A 24,167-nucleotide genomic window follows, 5' to 3' on the forward strand; every position below is an offset into this window, starting at 1 on the left:
AGGAGTAGGCACCCCACGCACTGGCATATTCTGGGCCGTGTGCTGTATGTGGACAGCACAGCGCCCCATTACTTGCCTATGAGGACATGCACCCTGATGTGTCCACACCAACCAATGGTCCACCAAAAAAAAAAAACCCTCATCACAAGTACTATTCCTGTCTGCAAGTCAATGTGTTGTCTCTGCGTAGATCTGCCAGCACGCAGATTTCGTTCCATGTGTTCTCCGAAAAGCAAGTTGAGCCCAAGAGGCTCAACTCTAACACACCGCTAGCATGCACCAAGCCTTAGGCAAACATGGTTCATTCTTTCACAAACCTTGCCGTACCTATCGGCAGGTTGCCTCTATTTTTGCAGCTCAGCTCCTCTTAAGGGGATGAAGCTGCAATACCACATACGACCTGTGCAGAGTGGTGGCACTGTTTTTGTAAGACACTGGCCATTGTTTTTCTAAACCTTTTTTAAGTTGCTGTTGAGGTTTTGTGTGACGAGGTTGTGGAAGACATGCTGACGGTGGGGTTTTATGGAAGGAGATGAGACTGCAGGACATATAGAAGGAAGTAAGCGAAGACTAAGTAAATCAATGTCTATGAGAGGAAGTACTTGTGAGACTGTGGTTGCTAGTCGTGGAGGGATGTAGGAGATGGCACGAAGAGCTTTTGCATTAGGACAGGCTCATTTGAATGAGGGCACCTTGAAGACCTCTGACTAAAGCTAAATTGATGTGAGAATTTGCATACAAATCTAATGTGCCGTATACACATGGGATGCCGCGAGACAGAAGTGCTGGAACTGCCACTCTTGGCTTATTTCAATGGTGGGAGGACATTGCCCTCTGCAGTCAGTGGAGTTTGCTTGTATCTCCTTCTACCCATGATGGGCTCTTTGGTGGAGGTTTAATTAATGGATCCATATTAGGGTGGTTTTATAAGTATAGCAATCATGCGAACAATGTTTGTTGGGTTTTGTGTAGACATGGTGACAGACGAGGCGATGAGCGAGAAGGTATTGGTGTACCTTGACACCACCGGAAGCTAGGGGTTTGACAGGAGGAACGCCCCCCTCTCACCCCTAGCTCCTGATAGGGTGAAGGTAGAAAGGTGCTGGCAGCACAGTCTGCATACATGTTTCCCAGCGCTGCTGCAGCCTTACTCTCCGGGTTACCATGGTACTTAGGGGTGTAACATCGCAGCATTTACATGTCATATTGTAAGGTGAAGTACTTTAGTAAGCCTGAGGCTAAGCTTGCAGCGCTAGGAAACATGTATGCAGACGCAGCAGCGTGTGTTCTCCGTGCTGGTCGGCGTTTCAGGCAAGCGTGATGGGTGCGCGGCCGCTCACCTCTCCGTTCCGCCCGCAGCCTCCACCCCCACCTCCAGGGCTCTGTCCCGGACCTCCACTGTCACCACCGTTGCGCCGGCGGAAACACTGCTCCGTCACAGCCGCATCAGGGAAACCACTGTCACTTCGGTATGGCTTCCCTGTTGTTGAAATTTGGGGGGTTGCTCTTTGTGGCCCGCCGGTGAAGAAAGTTTGTCCTGGGGCTGCGTGGCACCAGCCGCTGCTTGTGACCCCACACACCCGGCGCCGGTGAAGGTACTTTGTCCTGGGTCTGCGCGGCAGCAGCGGCCACTGTATGCCTTTCCTATTAATGTTTAGTGGACTTGCAGGACCTAACACTGAACACCCTTTCCAGCCAATCATGTTCAAGGGGCGTCACCCCCTTGTGGATCTTGACTGCACCAGGAATTCTTGGTGGCGTCAAAATACACTAATACCGAGCGAGGATTTGTTTACTAGTCACTAATTTTGTTTCACTTGAGCAAACCTAAAGTCGTTGGTTGAATCCTGGCCTGGTGTAAATGGACAATCTGTCTTTCCATGACTGTCCGACATACAGACCGTAACCAATAGGTGTTCCACGTAAAGCCATCGTCGCCGATGGGACCTATTTGCAATGGGAACATAAGACGACTGCAGGGAAAATGCAGCATTCTATAGCAGCCATTCAGATGATTGGCTGTCCAAGTAATACATAAAAAGGACGCGCTGATGCCTGTCATGGTCATAGAGGACTGGCCCGAGCCAACAGCACCTTGTGACTTCCTTATGTCCTCATACGTTATGTGGACAGGGGTTGACATGATGGGATGTCTCTTTTGATGTCATCTTGACCGTTGGACAAGCCAATGCTATCTTACCTATTTGTCTATTGTCTACCTCAATGCTTCCCAACTCCAGTCCTCAGGACCCTCCAGCAGGTCATGTTTTCAGGATATCCTCTAGTAAGAACACCCGTGGCAATATCTGAGGCAACAACAGTAATTGCATCACCTGTGTGATAGTGAGGAAATCCTACAAACATGACCTGTTCAGGTGCCTTGAGGACTGAAGTTGGGAAACGCTGGTCTAGATGGAAACCGGTACATCAGGAAAAATGGAAATGATATAAGACTGACAGTCGGTTGATACATTCTTTCGATCAGAACTGAACAATCCAAGCAGCCAATGCACCTAAAATGTTTCTGATGGCACTCAACTTTTTTTTTTTTTTTTTTTTTTTTTTTTTTTATGAGCATGATAAAAAAAAAAAAAGTTGGTTCCTGAACTCTTCTGGATGGTTTCTGAGGTGTTCAGTATTCTTCCCTCACTAGTGATTTCAAATTAAGGGGAAAAGTCACTGTGCTAATTAAAGTATGAAACCTCAGCTTGAAGTTGTTCGGCCCAACCTATGGGATCATTTCTGTCAAGATGCCCGAAGCCTTTACCATTGATTGCTATTGGAATATGACCAACTTGTGCAACACAGTAATTACTGCAGCTCGGTGTGCTCCTATGGACTTGACTATTATGGTGAAAGTTGTTGTGTAGTTTTGGCTCTGAGCAAGGCTTTTTGTTAGAAAGTCCCTAATGGTCATCAGTGGAATTTGGCCGGAAGTATTCAATTCCCTTTACAGCACAGCAACAGGGAAATTTAAACATGTGAAGAGCCCTCTGGGAATAGACGCTGTTTGCCGCTGCCCTCGACTCAAATTGATGGCGGTTATGAGCAAGCTGCCTTACAGGGAACCTGTCGCCAGATTTTAGGCACCTAAACCACCATTACAGCTATACTATGTGGGTAGGGCATATCGAAAATGTGTTGATTTGTTTTTTTTGTTTGTTTGTTTTTTTTAATACTTCTTTTACTACCATTCTGTTAGCCAGATATCCCAATGTAAACTTTTCTAGCTGTGTATGTTAATGCGGCAGAGATGAGTCCAATATGCCTCTTCTGGCCAAGATGAGTCTGGCATATTCATGCCGCTCTGTTGATACTATTCCCCTGAGCTTTTATTGTCGGCCCTCACCAGGTCCAGTGTTCTCCACGAATCCTGGGCCTCCTCTTTGAGCTGTGGCACAGGAATAGTTCAGGATCATGGCTGACTTCATTGATTACACACGTGTGCCAAGGGAGGAGGGTTTTGTCTGTAGCATGTGACTGCGCCCGAACTGTAACTCTGCTGATACCTCCTCCATTTGTGCAAGCAGTAACCACATATACGGAGATTTAGGTGCCTAAATTCTTGCGACAAGTTCTCTTTAATTGGAAAACGAGGGGCTGTCATGGCTTAGGGGTACCAACTCTTATCTTCTGACCTGTCTCAATAAAATGTTAGAAGAAAACTTTTTGTAAGTATGTGTGCTTTGTAGTTGACTGCCTAAAATTACTCTTAGGCCGGGCTCACACGACCGTGACAATGCCATGACATGCATACTTTCCGCGTGCCGCCAATTCCTGTGTCTTGAACCTCCAATATATTGTCCATCCCTGTATTGTATATTAATGACTAGTCGTCTTCCTCTGAAAACTTATGTTCAGTTTGCTGGTTTTCCAAAGTAAATTTACTCAAAATATACTTTCTACAGGGCGGGCCATGGAAAACTAGCCCACCTCTGATCCCGGCACCACACTCTTTGTAGGAGGTCATAGCCCTTTCACCATGTCTGGCAAAATCATGTCGTTAATAATCCACATACCATGGAGCAGTGTTTCTCCCCCCCCCCAACTTCAGTCCTCGGGGACCGCCAACAGGTCATGTTTTCAGGATTTCCTCAGTGTTGCACAGGTGATGTAATTATAGTCGGTGCCTCAGACATTGCCAGAGGTGTTCTTACCATAGGAGATCCTGAAAACATGACCTGTTGGTGGTCCCTGAAGACTGGAGTTGGGGACCCATGCCATGGAGAAACTCAAGGAAAACCTCACGAGCACTATCTGCAGCGTCAACATTGAAGAGCTGCAGGCTGTATCGGTCAACGTATTGCAAGGTGCCCAGAGGTGCACAGGAGTGAACGGGGACCACTTCCAGCTTCTGCTGTAACATGTGGGTATATCCGTAAAGTTTTTTTGGGGAAAAAAAAGAAACACTTGTTTGTTCTTCCTGTTGTGGGGTTGTCAGAGGCGGGCTACTTTACACTATATGTTTAGTGTATATGACCTTTCAGCCATATTATTGTGCCAAAGAGGCTTGTAGGCTGCTGGTTCCCTGTCTTATACACTTTTAGCCACTTGTCTATGATCTTGAGAGTACATATTTGTCTCTGGTTAGAATGCCAGACTCTATTTAATCAGCTGCACATACAGAGATGATCAGCAATTGCTGACACTAGGTGCCCTTAAGTAAAATGAACACACGTTGTTGTGAAATATCAGTGAGCATGGAGACAACAAATGTGCATTTAATGATGCAGTTCAAATTACTCAACCTGCTCTTGTAGAAATATTAATTTGCATCTGTATAGAATGGATTTCACAAAATTATAATTCATTCTGAAACACCTCTATTTAAAAACGGGCAAAAATCGGAGATCAGGGTTATCAGTCTTCATAATCAAAATTTAATGTACATTATCACAATACGCCATTTTATAATGCGTTCCCTTTACCTTGCCTAGCTGCTTACTTCTTTCTATTTGTCATGTGACTAGAGATGAGTGAGCATTGTCCTTAGCGAGTACCTGCCCGCTCGGAAGAAAAGGTTCAGCTGCTGGCGCGGGTGAGAGGCAAGTTGCCGCAGTGAGCAGGGGAGCTGGGGGGGGGGGGGGGAGCGGGGGGGAGAGAGAGAGAGAGATCTCCCCGCTCTCCCCCCACTGCTCCCTGCCCGCCGCCGGCAGCCGAACCTTTTCTTCCGATCGGGCAGGTACTCTCTAAGGGCAATGCTCGATCGAGCAATTGCCCTGAGCGAGTATGCTCGCTCATCTCTACATGTGACCCTCCGCCTGTAAAAGTATCTTCACTTCCTCTGAAAACTTGTCCACGTTTTCTACTTCCTCCCCTGGACTATGGCGGCTATTCAAATTTTGGTGTATAGATAAGAGCAGCAAAGCTGAGATCCTCTTCAAGAATAGATTTCCTTTCTTATTTGGAACACTTTTCTGGACACTATCTAAACCGTCTTAAAATAAAAAATTTCACGGATGTATCTAATACTTTTCACGGACATTGGAAATAGTCCCTTTTATTCTTATAGACGGTCCATAAATTTCTGGATGGTTTGCAGCTTGCTCTGAGCATGCAGTGCCATAAATTAAAGGGGTTTTCCAGGCTTGTACCGTTGATGTTCATTCCAAGGATTTATTCTTCCCCAAGTGCATTATTTTATAACTAGAAACATTGAACTACAGTTTCCATTGTTTTTGACCATTTACTAGATAAAGGGTCAAAACAATGGAAACTGCAGTTCAAGGTTTCAGAAAGTAAAATAATGCACTCGGGGAGAATAATTCCTCAGACTGAGTATCTATTAGCTGTTCTGTGTTATCCAGAACGAAGGATTTAGGCCTTCTGGTTCCCGATGGCCTCAACATAACTTCAGTGTGGTCAAGCAGCAAAGCCTAGTGAGGTATAACCAGTAGAAAGAGGGAGATTGGCCTGTTCTGGTGAGACCACATCTGGCGTATTGTGCTCAGTTATGGAGACCCCATCTACAGAAGGATGTTGATAAAATAGAATAAGTCCAAAGACTAATTACAAAAGCTCGGTTCTGGAGACCTTCTACTATTTATCAGGAAAGACTCGAAGGATCTGTTTTGTGCAGCTTGGATGAGAGTGGGGACATGATGGAAACCTTTTTATATAGGTCCTAGGGGGAAGGAGATGGAGACTTGATGGAAACCTTTTATATCTGTTACAGCAGGGGAGAGAACGACATGATGGGAACCTTTATATAGGTTACAGGAGGAGAGGGGGAGGACATGATGGAAACCTTTTTATATATAGGTTACAGGAGGAGAGATGAGAGAGGAGGGACATGATGGGAACCTTTTTATAGATGTTACGAGAGAAGGGACATGATGGAAACGCATATATAAATTACAGGAGGAGGGATGGGAGAGGAGGAACCTGATGGAAACCATATATATATATTTATATTACAGGAGGAGAGATGGGAAAAGGGAACATGATGGGAACCTTTATATCTTACAGGAGGAGAGAAGAGAGAGGGGGACATGATGCGAACCTTTATATGTTACAGGAGGAGAGGGGGACATGATGGAAACCTCTTTATATATGTTGCAGGAGGAGAGGGGGACATGATGGAAACCTCTTTATATATGTTGCAGGAGGAGAGATGGGAGAGGGAGGACATGGGGACCTTTTTTATATATGTTACTGGAGAGATGGGAGAGGGAGGACATGATGGGAACGTTCATATGTTGCAGGAGGGAAGAAGGGAAAGGGGAGGACCTGATGGAAACCTTTATATGCTACAGGAGGAGAGAGGGGGACATGATGGAAAGCTTTATAGATGTTACAGGAGGAGAGGAGGGACACGATGGGAACCTTTTTATATAGGTTACAGGAGTAGAGGGAGATATGATGGAAACCTTTGTTACAGATGTAAAGGTCAGGAGTGAAGAAGTCAAACACTAGAACAAGGGGGCACAATCTGAGATTATTTTGGGGGGACAGATCAGAAGTGACATCAAAAAATATTTTCCTAAAATCATCGCTATTTGGAACGAACTTCCAGCAGATGTGGTTGGTAAGTCACAATAAATGAATTCAAGCCTGGGATAAGCATAGATGTATCCTAAGAGGAGAATAATAAGGAAATGCTATAAGGGCAGACTAGATGGACTATGAGATCTTTTTCTGCCATCAGTTTGTTTCTTACGCTCCCAAATCCATTGATGTAGGCCCAGACATTTGTGAGATACTGTTGTTGATGAGCAGATCACCTGTCTTGCATAGTATTCCCAAATTAGGCAAATATCATCATTTCAAAATGTTCCTTTTATTGCCCACAATGGCATATAAAGTGCAATATTTCAGCTCAAATGAGCTTTTTTTCATTTGGATATTCTGCCTACTCTTGGAGTACTATGCAAAATAATTGATCTATCAATCAACGATACTATGTGGTGTCGGCCTGGCTGGATGATCTGCTGCAGTGTTGAAGGGAGGAGGCCATTGGTGCAGTTTCTAATGCTGGCTTTGTATGATTTGCATTGTCCTCTTTCAGAGATGGCTCTGGTTCAAGATTGTTAAAGATTGATTAATCTAATTGTTCGGCAAGGTGCATTGTACAAGGGTGTAAAGATCGGATCTAGAGAGGATAGAATTGGCTTGCATGGAAACCACTTGATACTATATGTCAGAACCAAGGAACGTTCTTGCCATTTGCGGTTTCCCTGATAGATGGGTTTGGGAGGTCTTCGGGCTTGAGCATAAATTGGCAGAAGTCTGCCTTTATGCCTCTAAGACTCGAGGGTTGGAAGATGGGGGAAGGTATTCCACAATTTACAGGTTACTTTCCAATTTAAATATCTCGGGATCACGCTCTGAGCTTCAACTTGAATATTGCTCCTCTACACCTCACTACAGCAAAAGCTCAAAACCTGGAGTGCCCTGCCGTTATTTGTGGCCGGCATAATAAACCTTATTAAAATTATTATATTCTCCAAGTATTTATACTGCTTAGGGCATGCAGACACAGACATTTTTCAATAAGACCAACTCATTGATGGCTCTAACCTTCCCCCAGAAAGACGCTAAGCTTTGCATGGAAACACTACGGCGCCCAAAAGATATGGCAGGAATGGTGCTACCAGTTTCTCCCCTCCCAAACTCTGAACATCACCTAATGGTTTTTCTGCCCGAAATGTCCCTCTAGATCGTTCTTGAAAAAAGTTACTTGCCAAACAGATGCTGCCTATTCACAAACTGGTGGTTAGTGTCACAGACGTGTAAATCAATGGCCAAGTATGTAGGGACACCCTTGGAAACCCCTCTGTGGGATAATGGAGCGCTCCCACACCGTGTGAATTTACAACATAAGCAGTACTGGGTAAACCCGGGAATCGCCACACTAGAACGTTTTATATATTGAGTACTAGCCTCCTTTGAACAGCTACAGCAACTCTTCTGGGTTCCGAGGACCAGTTTCTATAGATGCCTACAGCTCCGACATGCCCTTATGGCACAATTTCCAGAACCCAGGCAACCCTTTCTCAGTATCCCTTGATGGGCATATTGTGCACTCGGGTCCCTAGGGGTCTGATATCTACGTTATATACCCATCTACTGCATTATAAAATTTCCTGTACACCAATGGTGGTAATAGATGGGTGGAAAGAACTCATCCCCCTCCCTCACTGAATGGGATGCGGCAATGCCCTCATATACCATGGTATTGCCAGCTGCAAATAACAAGTCAACGCAATTGTATATACTCCATCAGTGCTACCTAAACACTGACTAGGCTTTACAAAATTGACAGGGTGCCTACCAATCAATGTCATTGGTGCCAGTCACTGGGTGCAAATTTTAATCATCTAATATGGAGCTGCCCGGAGAGCTATGCGCACTGGAGGGAGGTCACAGAATTCCTAAGACGGCTAATAGAAATGCCAGTCCGACTCGATCCGAGCGTATGCTTATTGGGGATCCTGGACGGGGAGCACTGGCAATTTCATGACTGGATATTTCTCACTAAAATATTGTTTATGGCTGGCAAAACTGTAGCTTTGAGATGGATAGGCGGCCCCCCAGCGCTCTCAAAGTGACAGAATACTGGTAATTCCAAAAAGTCTAGAAATAAAATAAATAAAAAATAGAGAAGGCCCAGAGAAATTTAACAATCTGTGGGGGGGAAGATGGTGTGACTCGTCAGACGCAGGATCTGGTTTAAGGCATGTTGAGTAGAATTGTACCTAGGTCTGCCCAGTAAAATGGGTACCAAATGTTAAAATTCTAATTTTATTGAAACCTAAGGCCTCATGTCCACGGGGACAGATCTGCAGCGGGTGATCCGCGCCCCATAGGGATGCATTGGACACCCGCAGGTAGTTAAATACCTGCGGATGTCATTTTCCCCTTGAGGCGCGGATTGCGTGTGGGGGGGGAAACGCCCGCAGCATGCTCCATTTTAGTGCGGGTCTCCCGCAGGCTTCTATTGAAGCCGTCTGGATCCGCGGCACACCCGTAGCTGAATTCCTGCTCTCCGGCACGGGAGGGCAGGAGTTAAAAGAAAAAAATGCACAGCGCATGCGCGCAGCACGCTGCCGGCATGCCCAGCACATCCGCTGGGCTGAAGAAAGAAGATCCGGCCGTGACAGAGGGAAGATCCGCAGCGTCTGGACAGAAAAGTAAACCTTCTTTTTAGGCCTTATGTCCGCGGGAAAGGAGGGACCCGCTGCGGGATTTTGCATGAAGAATCCGCAGCGGGCCTGTTTTTTTTAATTTATTTTTTTCTTTCTTCCCCGTGGACATGAGGCCTAATTGTACCAGTGTTATATTTATATATCTGATGTGGATATTGTATCTGTAATTCCCCTTTAATCTGAAGAATATGATGTATGCAGTTATTGAAGTATAGCCTGTATGGTATATTTCCTAATAAGAGTGTTTAAAAAGTAAAAGCTGTCTTAATCTCCTCTTCAGGGCTGCCGGTTATTTATGAGGTGTGGTTATTAGACTTCTGTTCTCGGTACATATTGGCTGAGGCCTCTCTATATTTTAATGACTAACCTTTAGTCAAGTCAGAACAATGGAGATGAAGTCGAAATCGCCTCCTCAGTGGCTGAGAGTCACGCAGTCTTGTGAAACCTCCCTGGTTGCCTCCTTATGTCCTTGAAACCTTTCCACTAGTTAATAGTAACCAATTGTATTTCTTATCGCTGTGTGAGTCAGCGGTTACTGCCGGCTTCAGCAAATCGATAAAGCCAACCAGAGGATTACGTAATTTGCACTGGTGAATATGTAACATGAATCTAGTAGAACAGGGACCTGAAACTAGGTAGTAGTCACAAACATAGGTGTGTGTATATACTATATGTATCCGCAGTCCGTTCAATCAGCTCATCAGTCCGCAGCGCGCTCGGAAGATTCACGACACCAAATCCAATGCAAGGAATAGAAGAACTCCAGCATCGGCCCGGACTTCATTAAAGCTCTTCATTAGTGATACAATATTAATGTCTAGAGCATAGTACGGATCTGTAACTCACTGAATTGAGAAGTGTTCTGTGCTCTAGATTTTAATTTTGCATTAAAACAGAAGGAACTTTTAACCCTTACTAATCCACTGTCTGATGTCTGAAAACTTTCTGTTTGCAAGCTGTACAGCTCCGATGTCGGAAGATGTCCGGCAGGGTATTCTTACTGTATATTACTGGCCGCTCTGTCCGGGGGCCTCTCCAGCATGTCCAATACTGCAGTACTGGCTCTAGCCAGCAGATGGCGCCATTGTATAATGGCAGAAAGAGAGAGCCCACTAGGAAACCCTGAATCTAAAATTGGATTGCAACGGGTTAATGAAGTCCGGGCCGATGCTGGAGCTCTTCTATTCCTCATTGTCAAAAGGAAACAAAACACTGGATGTGTTTTATTACTGAAGGAGTACCCGCTTTTATCCCAGGGAGTAGACGTCGTTGGTCATTTTAGAGTATGGATGTAGCTGTGTATTACTGCTCGTAAGTGCAGTATGGCTTTACGAACTAAAGTTTGTTTGTGTGTGTATGTATGTGTGTGTGTATATGTGTGTGTATGTGTATATATATATATATATATATATATATATATATATATATATATATATATATATATATATATATATATATATATATATATATATATATATATATATATATATATATATATATATATATATATATATATATATATAAATAAATAAATTCTGCCCTGGGAACAGGGGTGTGGGAGATATTACCTGAAGTTGTTCTTCTCTGACATTCCTCCTGAACCACCAGTCCTGTTTTTAGGCTATCCAAGCTGGCCAACGCAATCTTCAGACTACCTAATCGCAGTGCATTGGTAGTCTTGAGTCCCTTTTTACACGCACGATTCTTGTGCAAATCGCTCATTAGATCTAGCGGTTTGCACAATAATTGTGCCGTGTGAATGCATGCAGTGAATGACCGCTGCATTATTCTTGTAATCGGGCCGTCTGTCATCTATGACCAACGGCCTCTGTATTCTGAGTGTAGGTGGGTAGGCCGGAACGATCCCCGCTCCACTTTCATTCGCTGTTCTAAAGCACAGGAGTGATCATCGCTGGGACGGCTGTCGGGCACTTCAGTAAAGGGGCTTTAGACTACCAATCAGAGAGCAGTGTACAGTGCATTCCAAAGTTAGAAAACTGCTGTGGCCATCTTGGACGGCCAAAAATGGGGTCTGGAACTGGCAGACTGGAGGGGCGGCAGAGAAGAACGGCAGGAGATGTACTCCCGACTCCCTCCTGTTCCCGCACATACGGTTGCTTTAACTGTGTAAATTAATCCTTTGACAACTGGGAAAAGGAAAACTGCCTCAGTCGCCATGCTTATGGCGGCTGGTTTCCATGTTAATTTTGTAGTGGGCATGCCGGAATCCCCTGTTCGGCACGTGCGTGGTAATTTGTGACAGCGTGGTGGTTTATTTTTTTTTATAGCCGAAGCACAGATGTCCCTGCCCGCTGCATGAGCATTAAAAGCAGTAAAGCTTACCTCCCAAATGGCCTTCTTTTTGACCCAAGTCCCAGTTTGGCTTTTTTTTTGTTAAATTGTCCCTCTTTGACCTTTTTTTAGAAATAGATTTGTATTTATCAACTTGCGATATTGTCCATAAACTATCTTTTTATGGTTCCTAACTGTATAGGAGACCCTAATTTGCATATTCTTCCTTCATATGATGCAATTTAGAAAACTTCTATATTCTAACTTTTTGGCTAATTCAATTAAAAGCATTCAAGCCTGTAGATGTGGGGAATCTGTTCCACAACACTTCTACGTCTGACCTGGAACGTGGTAGTATTTTGGTAACAAGGTTGACGTTCCGCTGTTGACACAACAGAAGCAGTTTGTCTTTCAGCACGTACAAACGACAAAGTCAGTGTCTAACCTCAAGAGAAAGTTCACACGCTGCGGAATCGCTTGGCAGACCTTAAAGGGGGTTTTCCAAGCAGCGCCCATTGGGATACACCAGGGTTCTGAGCGGAGGCTGCTGCTCCGACCAGTGTAGTGGCCGGCACTTGTAAATGCAGACGCAGTTCTCATTGAAAACAGTGGGATCTGCGCATGCAGTTACAAGCGTCGGCCACTACATGGGTCGGAGCAGCAGTCTCCGCTCAGAACCCTGGTGTATCATTACCTCCTAACACGCCCCAGACTCAGCAGTCAGAAAAAAAGTTGCTAAATTTTTGCGTGACTTGCACCAATATTTGCAGCCTTTCTGCATTAGAATTCTGGCATAAAACAGTTTGTAAATGTCCCCCAAAGTATATTAGAGAGTTGTAAAACTTTCATTTATATAGTGTCTTATGTTCGTGCCATGCGGAAATCCAGAAAGGACCACGCAACTTAGGGCCCTTTTACACGGGAGGATCGTTCAAAAAATCCTTGGATCGTGCGCGTTTGAACAACAAGCAAAACTTAGTTCACTTCCTTTTACACGTGACTTCTGCGTTCTGAAGTAAAGCCTTTGTCTGCCCGGGCCTTTATGTATTGCCCTATTAGATGTTACTTCCGCTTGGCCGCTGTACACAGGTGATTACTCGCTGTTTGGCTGTGATCCCATCCATGTTTGCTAAAGAAATGTACTTTTATAGCCTCCAAATGACTTCAAAGAGCAACTGTTGTGTATAACCCAGAAGTGGCGGCACGAAGAGGCTCTTGGGTGCTTCTTCCAAAACCAACATTGTAGCACTGTGTATCTGGCAGCATCATGATGGTCTGTAATGTACAGCTGAGGTTGGCAAATAATGGGTATTTACAGTGAGCCAATTAGGCTGTGCTCACATCTGCGCTGGAACCTCGTTGTAGACTCTGCACAATATACCACAATATAGTGAATGGGGTCCGTTCAGCTCAATTATAAGACAGACTTGTTTGGTCAGAGGATTCCCCTTTCCTGCTCCCCCGAACAGGAAAATGGAACCCCCGATGCAAATGTGAAAGCCTTTTAAGGTGACCCTCTGGACAAAATCTGGTCCTGGGATCATGGGGAGTAGTTCTACTGATTGTTGTTGGTCTTCTGTGCTGATGTCCTTCTGATTCCCCAGTTCTGGGTCCCATTTTCAGCCGTTTAAGATGGCTAGTGCAATCTTTAGACTACCTAATCTCCACAGCGCTGCTTTCTGATTGGCCAACACTGGCCAATCTGGGATCAGTATATAGTATGCATTAAGTAGCTAGAAAATTTGCAGCTGATAATTTGCGCAGCCTAAAACAGGATTCCGAACCATCAGATCAGAAGGACATCCTGAAACCGGAGGGTCACTTCAACAGTATAAGGTGTTAACAAACTCCAATATTTTTTTTTTTTTTTTACGATCTATTTAATAGACAAGTGATAAGTCTGGTGGGCAATCCCACTGCTGAGACCCTTACTGATCCCAAGAACGGGGGTCCTACGACCTCACAGCATCTACCTGCAGTGAGTTGTAGATTGAATGGAGCTGCAGTCACACATGTGCGGTACTCCTCCATTGATTTTCACGTGGAGTGACGGAAATGGCAGAGTACAAGCACTTGGCTATTTATCTCCGGATGTCCCATTAAAAATGAACGGAGTGGCACCGCGAATGCTTGACTGCTAGTTCATAAAGTTTTCTCGCTATGGAGGGTGCAGTAAGCTTGCATTGAGTAGGACCCCTGTTCTTGGGATCAGTGGGGTCTCAGAGGCTAGATCCTATGCGGAGGTGATAAGTTGATTATGATATAACCCGTTAAGGATATGTTCACATGTAGCGGAATTGGTGCAGATTTTCTGCAGCGGAAAATCCACATTAAAATCCGCACTATTTTTGCAGATTTTGGTGTGGATCTGCAACAGAATTCACCCTTCATTTGAAAGGGTGAAATTCACATCAAATAATGCGGATTTTGATGCATATTTTTTTTTTCTGGTGATCTACGCCGAAATTGGTAACCTCTACATGTACCATTTTTTGTAAGACCACTCTCACACATACGCTCTTTACCGCGATTACCGCGGCGCTTTGAAATATTGGGAGTGTTGTGCCTCAATTCAATGGGGCCTCGCAGACCTGCGCTTGATCGCGGCGTTTTTCTAGTGTTGTGATTTTGGAGTGCTGTCTGCTCTATTTTGCATCTTTTTTGCGCTTTTTAACGCACCTTCTCACCCATCTCAATGACCCAAAGAACAGTAAAATCGCAGCGTTTTTGCCAACGCTGTGTGCGAGAGTGGCCTAAGGAGTTTGCAGCAAGCTCCTTATTGATTTTAATGGGAGCTGTATTAATCTGTATGCAGTATGCTCCCCCTAGTGGTGGCTCCAGTCAACAAGAACTACTTTATTTAACAGATCAATCTCAGACCTTTTATTTTTCATTCTAAAAAAGTACAAATGTGGACATTCCCTTTGAGGGGAATACTAATTTTTTATTTGTACGTCCTTCAGATTGCCAAACCTGCTCTATATTGGAGGTACATGCAAATTTGATGCTATTGTGATCATGTCCTCTCTCCACCCCGCCTCCTTAATCTATTTTTTTTTTCTTCTTTTAACAGGTTACTATCATGTATCTGAACAGCAGGTAGCAACCTTTACCCTCGGCGTGCACACAGGAGATGTAACCGCGGACTTGGTACATCCATTTACACCTCTTTGAAGAAATCGGTGACCATGGCGCATACAAGATCTAGTGTACCTCACTATGCCCTTACTGCCATCGGAGTGGGCTTACTGGTGCTTGGCGTGGTGATGGCAGTATGGAACCTTGTCCCAGGTTTTGGGAGCAACGCGAAACCTGACCCTCCGCATGATAATACCAGCACACCAGAGGACGCTCATCTGAAGAGCAAGACGTTCTCAGTAGCCTACGTTCTGGTGGGATCTGGCATTGCTCTACTTTTGTTGGCCGTGTGCTTAAGCATACGTAATAGACGCAAGCGTCGTTTGAGTACGGAAGAAGCGAGGGTTGTGCAGCATGAAGTAAGCCATCCACGGAGTGACGAAAAGTGAGTAAATGCTTATCTATGACGGGTCTACACTGTTGGCATAATACTTGTTTTTCAAGGCTTCCAGCTCTCTTCTGGAACTACATTGATATCCACCATGAGTGAGACCAGAACTGGCCTTAGGGATGTGCAACCTGTTCAGCTGCCACATATGGCCTGAAACCCAAGGATTAAGACCACCACAAACCTTGTCTACTGTATAGTGCACTGCTCAGAACAATTAAGGGAACACTCCATGACACTGTCATCTACTTTCAGTCCTAGGAGTTAAGCTTATGGGCTTAAAGTAGGTGACCCGCTGAGGCCGGGGATCTGAGTGTTATACTCCCCCCGGTGTGAGTGCAGAAAGCCGCCGCTCAATGCATTAAGTGACTCTGCTAATTAGTCCGCCCATTATGAAAGTAGGATGGACTACTTAGTAGTACTGCTCAATGCAGTAAGCGGTGGCTTTCAGCACTTGCAACGGAGGAGGTGAGTATAACACATTCCCAGACTCAGTGGGTTGCCTACTTTCAGCCCATAAGCTTAGCTTATTGGGCTTAAAAGTAGGTGACAGAAACCCTTTAAGCATCACAGTATAAGGGTGCAGTTACTTGAACCATTAATGCTTAGGTAATAGCGTTAATTTCTGGACTGGGCTTGCAGCTTCAGCCCAGCAATTGTTGGGAAAATGTGAGCACTGGTGGCATTCACTAGCTATTGTGGTGTCAGTCTATTACACATCATTAATACTTCTTGGATATTAATCTGTCCAGATAAGAAGCAGAAGTGATTGTGAATACATCTCACCTGCTTTGGTGCAAATGAAAGGGACAACAGGGACCCTGGAGAGGCGACAGCAAGACACCCCTTAGAAAGGGAATGCAGACAATTACTCTCCTTATCATTTCTGACTGATTCTCCACTAGTTTTGTGTCTTGCTGATGTCCTTGTCACTACTGGTACATGAGGCGTACCTGCAGCCCAGACGGGTAGCACAGGTAGTTTTGGTCCTCTAGGTTGGCACATCCATCGCAAGAACGTCTACTGAGTCTCCCAGTACAGTCTCAAGAACATGGAGCAGATACCAGGACGCAGGCTGTTAAGCAAAGAGATCTAAATAGAGCTGAAGAAGGGCATTAACCCGACATCCGAAACAGGAGGAGTGCTGCAGAAGCCCTATAAAATAACCTCCAGCGGGCTACTGATCTGCATGCTTCTCCCCAATCTATCATGAACAGACCCAACATCATGTAACTGTAAGTAGGACCTGGGGTTACAGTATAGTGCAGCTTCATTGTCCTTCACAAGCAAACACCAGAATTGGTATGTCCATTTTTCGCGCCCATTACCCTCACAGATAAGAGGGTTCACACTCTGCATGTGACGGGTGTAAAAGAGTTTGGAGACGATGGTGATCCTTAGGTGTTCCCTTTAATGTGTTTGGAGCAGTGCATGATGATGGTATTTGACCACCTTATATGGTGGAATTTCCATTGTGGTGCTGCTGCACGGCCCCATATAGTCTTACAATGCATGACGGTAGTGTTCTAGCATTGTTGATTTAGGCAATTGTATGAAAATATTATTTGGGCAGCATATGAGACAGTTGCGTTCTGTTTGGACGAGAGGGGAAGGGGTACCAACAGAACATGTTGGACAGGGTATCAACCAAAGTACAGCTGGCCTAGAAAGGGACCCTTCATTTCCTATTCAACTTTAATCAATTTGTTTTCATCCATGTAATAACCCGTGTGGGGGTCACACATTAGGGGGAGTAATTTAACTCGCTCTCTGTTGTTCTCTGTATTAGTCCTAGTCAATATGTGTCTAACAAAGACAAAATAAAAAGCCGGGTGGTGGTGCCGGACTTGGGCCGGGTGGCGGTGCCGGACTTGGGCCGGGTGGCAAAAGTGGTGCCGGTTCTGTGCTGTCACAATGCTACTCAACTGTGGGCTCTTCTCCCTCCCTCCAGTATTTGCCGCGTGTCTTGGCGCTGCAGGTGATGACACATGCTTTATAACGTTACTGTATACCCAGGAATTGGCTGCATGTAGAGACTTGTGTGGGAAGGCAGAGCAGATGTGTGGCATCACTATTACAATTCTATATAGAGCATGGGTATAGTAGTATTACATATCAAGGTGATCGGCTGCAATATTCTGGGATTTAGGAGTTGGGGTGTATATGTACAGTTGCAATCAAATTTATTCAATCCTCAAATTAATTTTCCAAATTTACAAACTTTCAGCGATTTACAAAATATAATCAAAGAATTTAAATGGCCCAACACAACAAAACACAAAATGCCATGTTTACGGACTACTGCAGTCTCTGATTTAGGCCGGGCTCTCCCGAGCGTATTTGAATTGCCTTTTACGCGCATCTAATACATGGTACATCGCTGTTATACTCTAGCGCTTTTTTTTTTTTAATTAAATTGTACGCGATGAAAGAACGCAGCATGTTCAAGTTTACCATGTATTATGTACGACAGAGCCCTATTCTCTATGGCTGTGTACTAAATGCTGTACATATGCAATTACATTGCGCATGTGCAGCATTTTTAAGCAACGTTGCTAAGCAACAGGGTGGGAAATTAAAAAATAAATTAACCCAGGAAGACTGCACATGACAGCGTGTGTGAGATACGCTGTCATGCGAAAGAAATCGCTGCCGTACACTACTATACGCTCGTGTGAGCCTGGCCTCTTATAAACCCTCTGAATAGAATTCTCCACAAGAGCACACATTTACAAATCTGGTCTTATGTCAAGCACACCTGATGCAACTAGTTAAGGGCTTCATTAGTTGCAACAGATGCACTTGAGATAAACATATTGCCTTAGCCTGTTCTGGTATTCAATGTTGACCAACGTTTGATTGCATGTTGGCCATATTTCTGATGACCCGTCTTACACGGACCGATAATCTCGTTATTCTGGTATGCCTGATGGAACGGGGTGGTATTTCAAAATCCTGTATACACTGTTGCGCATACATGGAGATGTATTAGCAGCTTATCTTGCACTGAACGTTGGATGTAGTTGTCCCACAAGAATGTCTGGCAGACCTACCTTAAAGTGTGTGCACACGTTGCACAAATGCTAAACCACGGGTTAGAGTTACTGCAGAAAATCCAGTTGTTTGGTTTTTTTTTCCCCCTCTACAGGATTTGCTTTAATCCCATCACTTTAACAGTAAACGTTTTTTCCGCAACGCCCCCATGTTTTTTGAAGTGTTAAAAAAAAACAAAAGACTTTTTATTCCTATAAGGTTTTTGGACCTCTAGCGATTAGACCTACTGATGGAACCGCCTCCAGTTCCCTCTGGTAACACGCCAGAAACGAGCGGCGGCGGATCCCATTTAACACGGAGATGATTGGCCATTTAATTTGTATCCTGACACTTCTCTTTTGTATTTCTTAATAAAAAGAGCCGGTCTCCTCTCTCCTGGAGAGAGCGCTGATGTCTCGCTGCGCTTGAGGTGGAACACAATAACTACAGCACATAATGACCCAGAGACACATTGATTTTTCTGCTATTGTGATGAAGTGTCTTGTGGATGGGAATGCAGCGCTTCTCCCTCCTTAGATAGAACATAGAAATGACCCAGTAAGTGAGACTCCGAGCTAAATGTGAAGACTCCCAGCACATTCCTTGTACAAATCGATAACGCTGCCCCCTGCTGGCTGATGCTGGAACTTGACATGGGCCAGCCAGAGATGCACAGAGCGCTCACAGTATAGCAAAACCTCTCCGTAAAGGCAAGTAATGCTACACCTTACATTATCTTACTAAATTCTCCATACAATTCTTTATTTTTTTTTCTTTTTAATGTAGAATGTAAAAAAAAACCTTCAAATTCAGGACTCTTGTTAGAAATAAAAAAAAAACGATTTTTGAAAAGCTGAAAGGGCCGAAATTTTTTTCTTCCTCTGGGAGTAAACTATTGGTGACCTGTCCTCCAGGATAGGTCATCATCAGTAGTGGATTGGTGGAGGACCATCACTCGGGAACCCCACTGTCACTTCAGTCCATACCAGGCACAGCATTATACATTGTATAGTGGCTGTGCCTGGTAATGCAGCTCAGTCCTATTCACTTGATTGGGACGGAGCTAATCTTGGGCCATGTGACAAATGAACACTGTCACTGGCTTGAGAAGAGGCCGTTACGCTCACCTTAGCGCCACTGCCTCTTTAGTCAGCTGAATGGTGGAGATCCCAAGCAGTGGACTCCCCCCATTGATCAACTATAATCTTGGAAATCCTCTGTTTTCAATGCCATATTAATATATGGCAGATCATGATGTGTTCTGAGTTATCACAGTCCTAGAAAAACTTGGTTAAAAAGGTTAACCCAGGATTAGAAAAACATGGCTGCTTTCTTCTAAAAACAGCCCCACCCTTGTCCACAGGGTTGTGTCTGGTATTGCAGCTCAGCTCTATTAAAGTGAATGGGAGCAGAGATGCAATACCAGACACAACCCTATAGACAAGGGTGGCACTATGTGTCTGGAAGAAAGCATGTTTTTCTAACCTTGGACAACCCTTTATAAAAGGGTAGATAATGTCTAGGAAGATATCCTAAAATAAGCCTATGATTCCAGCATAAATCTGTAAGTGATCACCTATGATATGTCAGGCCATCAGAATTTCTGGACTGTTGGGTGTTACATTAAAGTGTTACTTAATTGGGTAAATGAAGATCCCAGTTTGCACTAATTAAGGGGATTGTCCAATTGGGGTAACCTATATCCATCTGCTCTGTTAGGGAATATAGACCTCATAGAGAAGAGTCCCTACTCAACAAGGCTGACCATACTCTTCAGAAATCTGTTGGCTGACCACTCCTGGTGATTGGGGAGATTCCTTCTGCGTCTCCGCACACCAATGTACACTTGGCTCAACAGCGTGTCTACAACAATCCCAGTAGGAGTTGGGTGGACAAATATCCATTGGCCTTCATATGTGTCCCAAGATCTTCCCCGCTGTCAGACAATTATCCACCTGAACCACTGTTTGATATTTCTAGTGTATCGCCACTGATGCACTTCAGGGCTCCAATAACCTCACCAGAGTCTCACTTCTGTGTCCATGTTTTATGGGGTATGTAATATTTAAAAAAAAAACATTTTTTTTTTTTGCAAAAATGTAAAGTGCATTCCAGGCTGCTTGGTACCCGGGTGTTCAGGACCACCCCTGAACTCTGGGGCACTTAAAGGCACAGTCCATATTGTATGGAGCAGGATCGGCTCCTGATCTCCCTCCATACAAGCCCCACATGTCCAAGATGTAACTGTACATCCCAGAGTGTTAAGGGTTAAATATCTGTCATGTCTTGGTTATAGTGTGACACGATCGGCACATGATCATACCCCAAGAACAACTGTGCGCCTCGTGCGAATGGGTTAAAAGTAAGGTAGCAGCCAATGTGTGTGATGGTGAGATGGCAGAGAAATATGGTTTACGGATATGGGCAGACTTCTGGGCACTGCCCACTTGATGGTTAACGTCATGGGAAACGCATTGAGAGAAGCTGGAGACCACAGAATGTTCCTGTAAAGCAGCTAATTTACGTTGATGGGATGTATGTAAATGATCTCCCAATCAGCTCTGCATCAATATACTCCAGCGAGTTTGTGATAAATGGAATTAATGTTGGCACACAAGTCATTACCATTATTCGCTGCATCCTCGCTACAGACAAAAATGTGAGACAGGAACGTGATTTCCTTGATGGGGCATTCTGCGGTGTTTTTTTGGTGTTTTTTTTTTCTCTTCCCCCCCCCCCCCCCCCCCCCCCCACTTCTCCACATCGGATGAGTGAAAGCATCACAAATAAATGGCAATGAAACCATTCAAAACCATTGGTTTCACAAGTCTGTGTTTTCTCTCGTATCGCTCAAAAATAGTGTTTTGTTTTTTATTTTTTTTTCTCCTCAAGTGTGTAGGCACCCGTAGGAGATTGAAGAAAAACTATCCAGATATTTACTGCGTGTACTAGTCTGGGGCGTCCTCTGGTCTGGCACGTATCTTGGTGCAGTAGTAAGCCTGGGGTCACACTGGATGAAATTGCAGAGGAATTCTAACGGAATGGCCGCACCGAAAAACCGCAAGAATTCCACTGGAAAAGCGGAGCTTTAAAACCCGCGGTTTTTAGCCGCAGGTTTTCTAGCAGTTTCACCGTTGGCATTTTCCCATAGAGAGGAGAGAGGCCGCTGCGGAAAAGAGAAAATAATTGATATGCTGCGGAATTGAATTCCGCGCCGTGTGTCCATTTTCTTGTGGCTTGGTCGCAGCGTGTGGATGAGATTTTTGCAAAATCTCGTCCACTTTGCTGGCTAATCCTGGGATGAGGAGCTGCAGGCGAAATTGCAGTGCGAACGTTCCGCATGGGAATTCCGCCCCGTGTGAACCCACCTTAAAAGTGCCAGGTGAGCAGGATAAGGCCGTAGGATGGTGGATTGTTGGAACGCTGGGTTTACTTATTTACTTCATTAGTGAGTTTTAATACCGATAACCCGGGGGTTCGATAGCAACAACCCTGCAGGGCTTGTGTGATACTAGAATGCTGGTGTACCCCTTTTAGACTGCCCACTGCAGCCTAACCTGTGGCCTGAATGTTGAGGCAAGGGGCACGGCTGCGGAATCCTGAGCTTCAGTACAAAATCTAGAAAGCAGCCCCCACCTATGTCTAGAATGCTGGCGTATTCTTACATGGCAGAGGAAGCCCCCTTGGGTGTGACCGTTCCCTCTGTAGCTACTAGTCTTGATCAGAACATTCCCTAACACAGACTTTTTTTGGAGCGGTGTGGAAGTGGGCTCCCTCCTTCACATTTTCTGGTCCTGCAGGTTCCTGGCGCCCCTTCTGGGACGAGGTTCGATGGGTGATCCATCGGCTTGCTGGAACCTGGATCAGGCTGGAGCCAGCGCTGCTTCAACTCAATCATTGCGAGATCTACAAGCATTCACTTCTTGCGTCGCTTGGTGATGACAGCGAGAGTTTGCATCCGCCTACGCTGGGAGAAAGCCCACCGCCCTACGGTGTCTAAGGTTTTCCGAGATTGATGTGATGAATATGGAAGATCTTTCCTCTTCTCTAAACTGTTTCTTTGACAGGTTTATAAAACTTGGTACTATTGGCTAGAGCTTCAAAAATCAACGGTATATGCGGATGTCCTGCGGGATTCACTCTGAACAGTTTTCCGGTTTGGTTGGCATTTGGCGCTCACAGACCACCACTTTCCTATTTATTTATTTGTTTTCTTTGCCATTTCTTCCCTTGAGGCCTGGAATGTGAATGTAGTCTTATGTCCACGGGCGGATCAGCTTCCACCTGTGCGAGCTTGCAGGGAGCTGACCCTGCCCGTGGCCAGAGACTCCATAGACTTCAATGATGGAAGCAGTCAGTGCGGGATCCGCACAGAAATGGAGCATGCTGCGATTTTGTTTTCCAGATCAGAAGGTCCGCAAATCAAATCCGCATTCTTGATTTAGTTTGTGGATGCGCATGCATCCTGAATTGCAAATTTTTGCCTCGCTTTTTCTTGCAGTGGAATCGCGACCATTCGTGTGAAACTACCCTAAGGCCTCATGTCCACAGCATACGTAGATTCCACATGGGGAATCCTGCATGGAATCTGCCCATGCCCACGGCCGGCAACCCTGCGACTCTTCTTTATTCTGTACTGCAGATGTGTGCGGGCATGCCAGCCGGTGCACATGCGCAGTATGTATTTTTTAATCTCCTGGTCTTCCCGCAAAATCTGCAGGTCAGACTGCTTCCCATGACTTCAATGGAAGCCGTTTATGTAGGAACCACAGTGAAATGGAGCATGCTGCAATGATTTTTTTCCATCTGCAAGCGGAAACCGCAATTGGTTTCTGCTCGTGTACATGGAGAATCATTTTTCCATAGCGTGCTATGGAGGGTTAATGCTGCGGAATCCGGAGGATGACGCCTGCTCCAGATTCTGCATCAAAAATCCACCCGTGTGCAGCCAGCCTAAGACTGAAAGGTAAACTGATGTAGATAACACAGGATCCACCATTCACAATAGCCACAAGCTGTAACCATCTACTCCCCCTCCCTGTAAAATGACCCCTGCACAGGTCAGAGCATAACTAGAATAGTCTCCATACAAGTCAATGGATCGCTCCTGTCTGTTGTGTAAAGGGCCCATGAGGCTGCTGTAAATTATGTCTAAGGCATCATGCCCACGGCCGGGTCGAATTTCATCTGCGAAATATTGCAGCAGAATCAGAACTGGCGCCATCCAGAGCCCTATAGTCACCTATCCGTCTCTCCGGCAAATGTCTCGCCTGGCGCGCATGACTCGCTGGTGCTGGGCTGTGACGTGGATTCCCACGATACTTCTGCAGTGCTCACAGCAGAAGTATCGTGGGACTGACAGCTTCCATTGACTGCAATGGAAGCCGTCCATGCGTTTTTTGTTTTTTTTTCTTCCGCACAAAATGGAACATGCGGCGATTTTTTTTTTTCCCTGCGAGAGGAAAATCGGTTTATTGTTGCTCATGGGCAGGAGACACTCGTTTAACACAGCAGGTCTATGGACGGACATTGCTGGGAAACTCGCGGCAGGTGTCTAACCGCAAATTCCGCAGCGATAATCCGTCTGTGGCCATTCAGCCTAAATGCTCCAAATGCAGCTCGGGTTACATGGCCGCCCCCAAAGTCATGAATGGACAACAGAATAAAAA

General features: G+C 45.1%; 1 protein-coding gene across 1 annotated transcript in view; it reads left to right on the forward strand.

The window, feature by feature from the left end:
• The window catches only part of TMEM51 (transmembrane protein 51), a 42,391-nt gene that overhangs the window by 14,209 nt on the left and 4,015 nt on the right, over window positions 1–24,167 (forward strand). The window contains exon 2 of the mRNA XM_066606727.1: window positions 15,013–15,462. Within this exon, the coding sequence (XP_066462824.1) occupies window positions 15,128–15,462 (335 nt within the window). The 5' untranslated portion in view covers window positions 15,013–15,127. The remainder of the gene's footprint in view (window positions 1–15,012; window positions 15,463–24,167) is intronic.

This window comes from Eleutherodactylus coqui, chromosome 6, assembly GCF_035609145.1.
Source record: "Eleutherodactylus coqui strain aEleCoq1 chromosome 6, aEleCoq1.hap1, whole genome shotgun sequence".
Classification (NCBI taxonomy): Eukaryota; Metazoa; Chordata; class Amphibia; order Anura; family Eleutherodactylidae; genus Eleutherodactylus; species Eleutherodactylus coqui.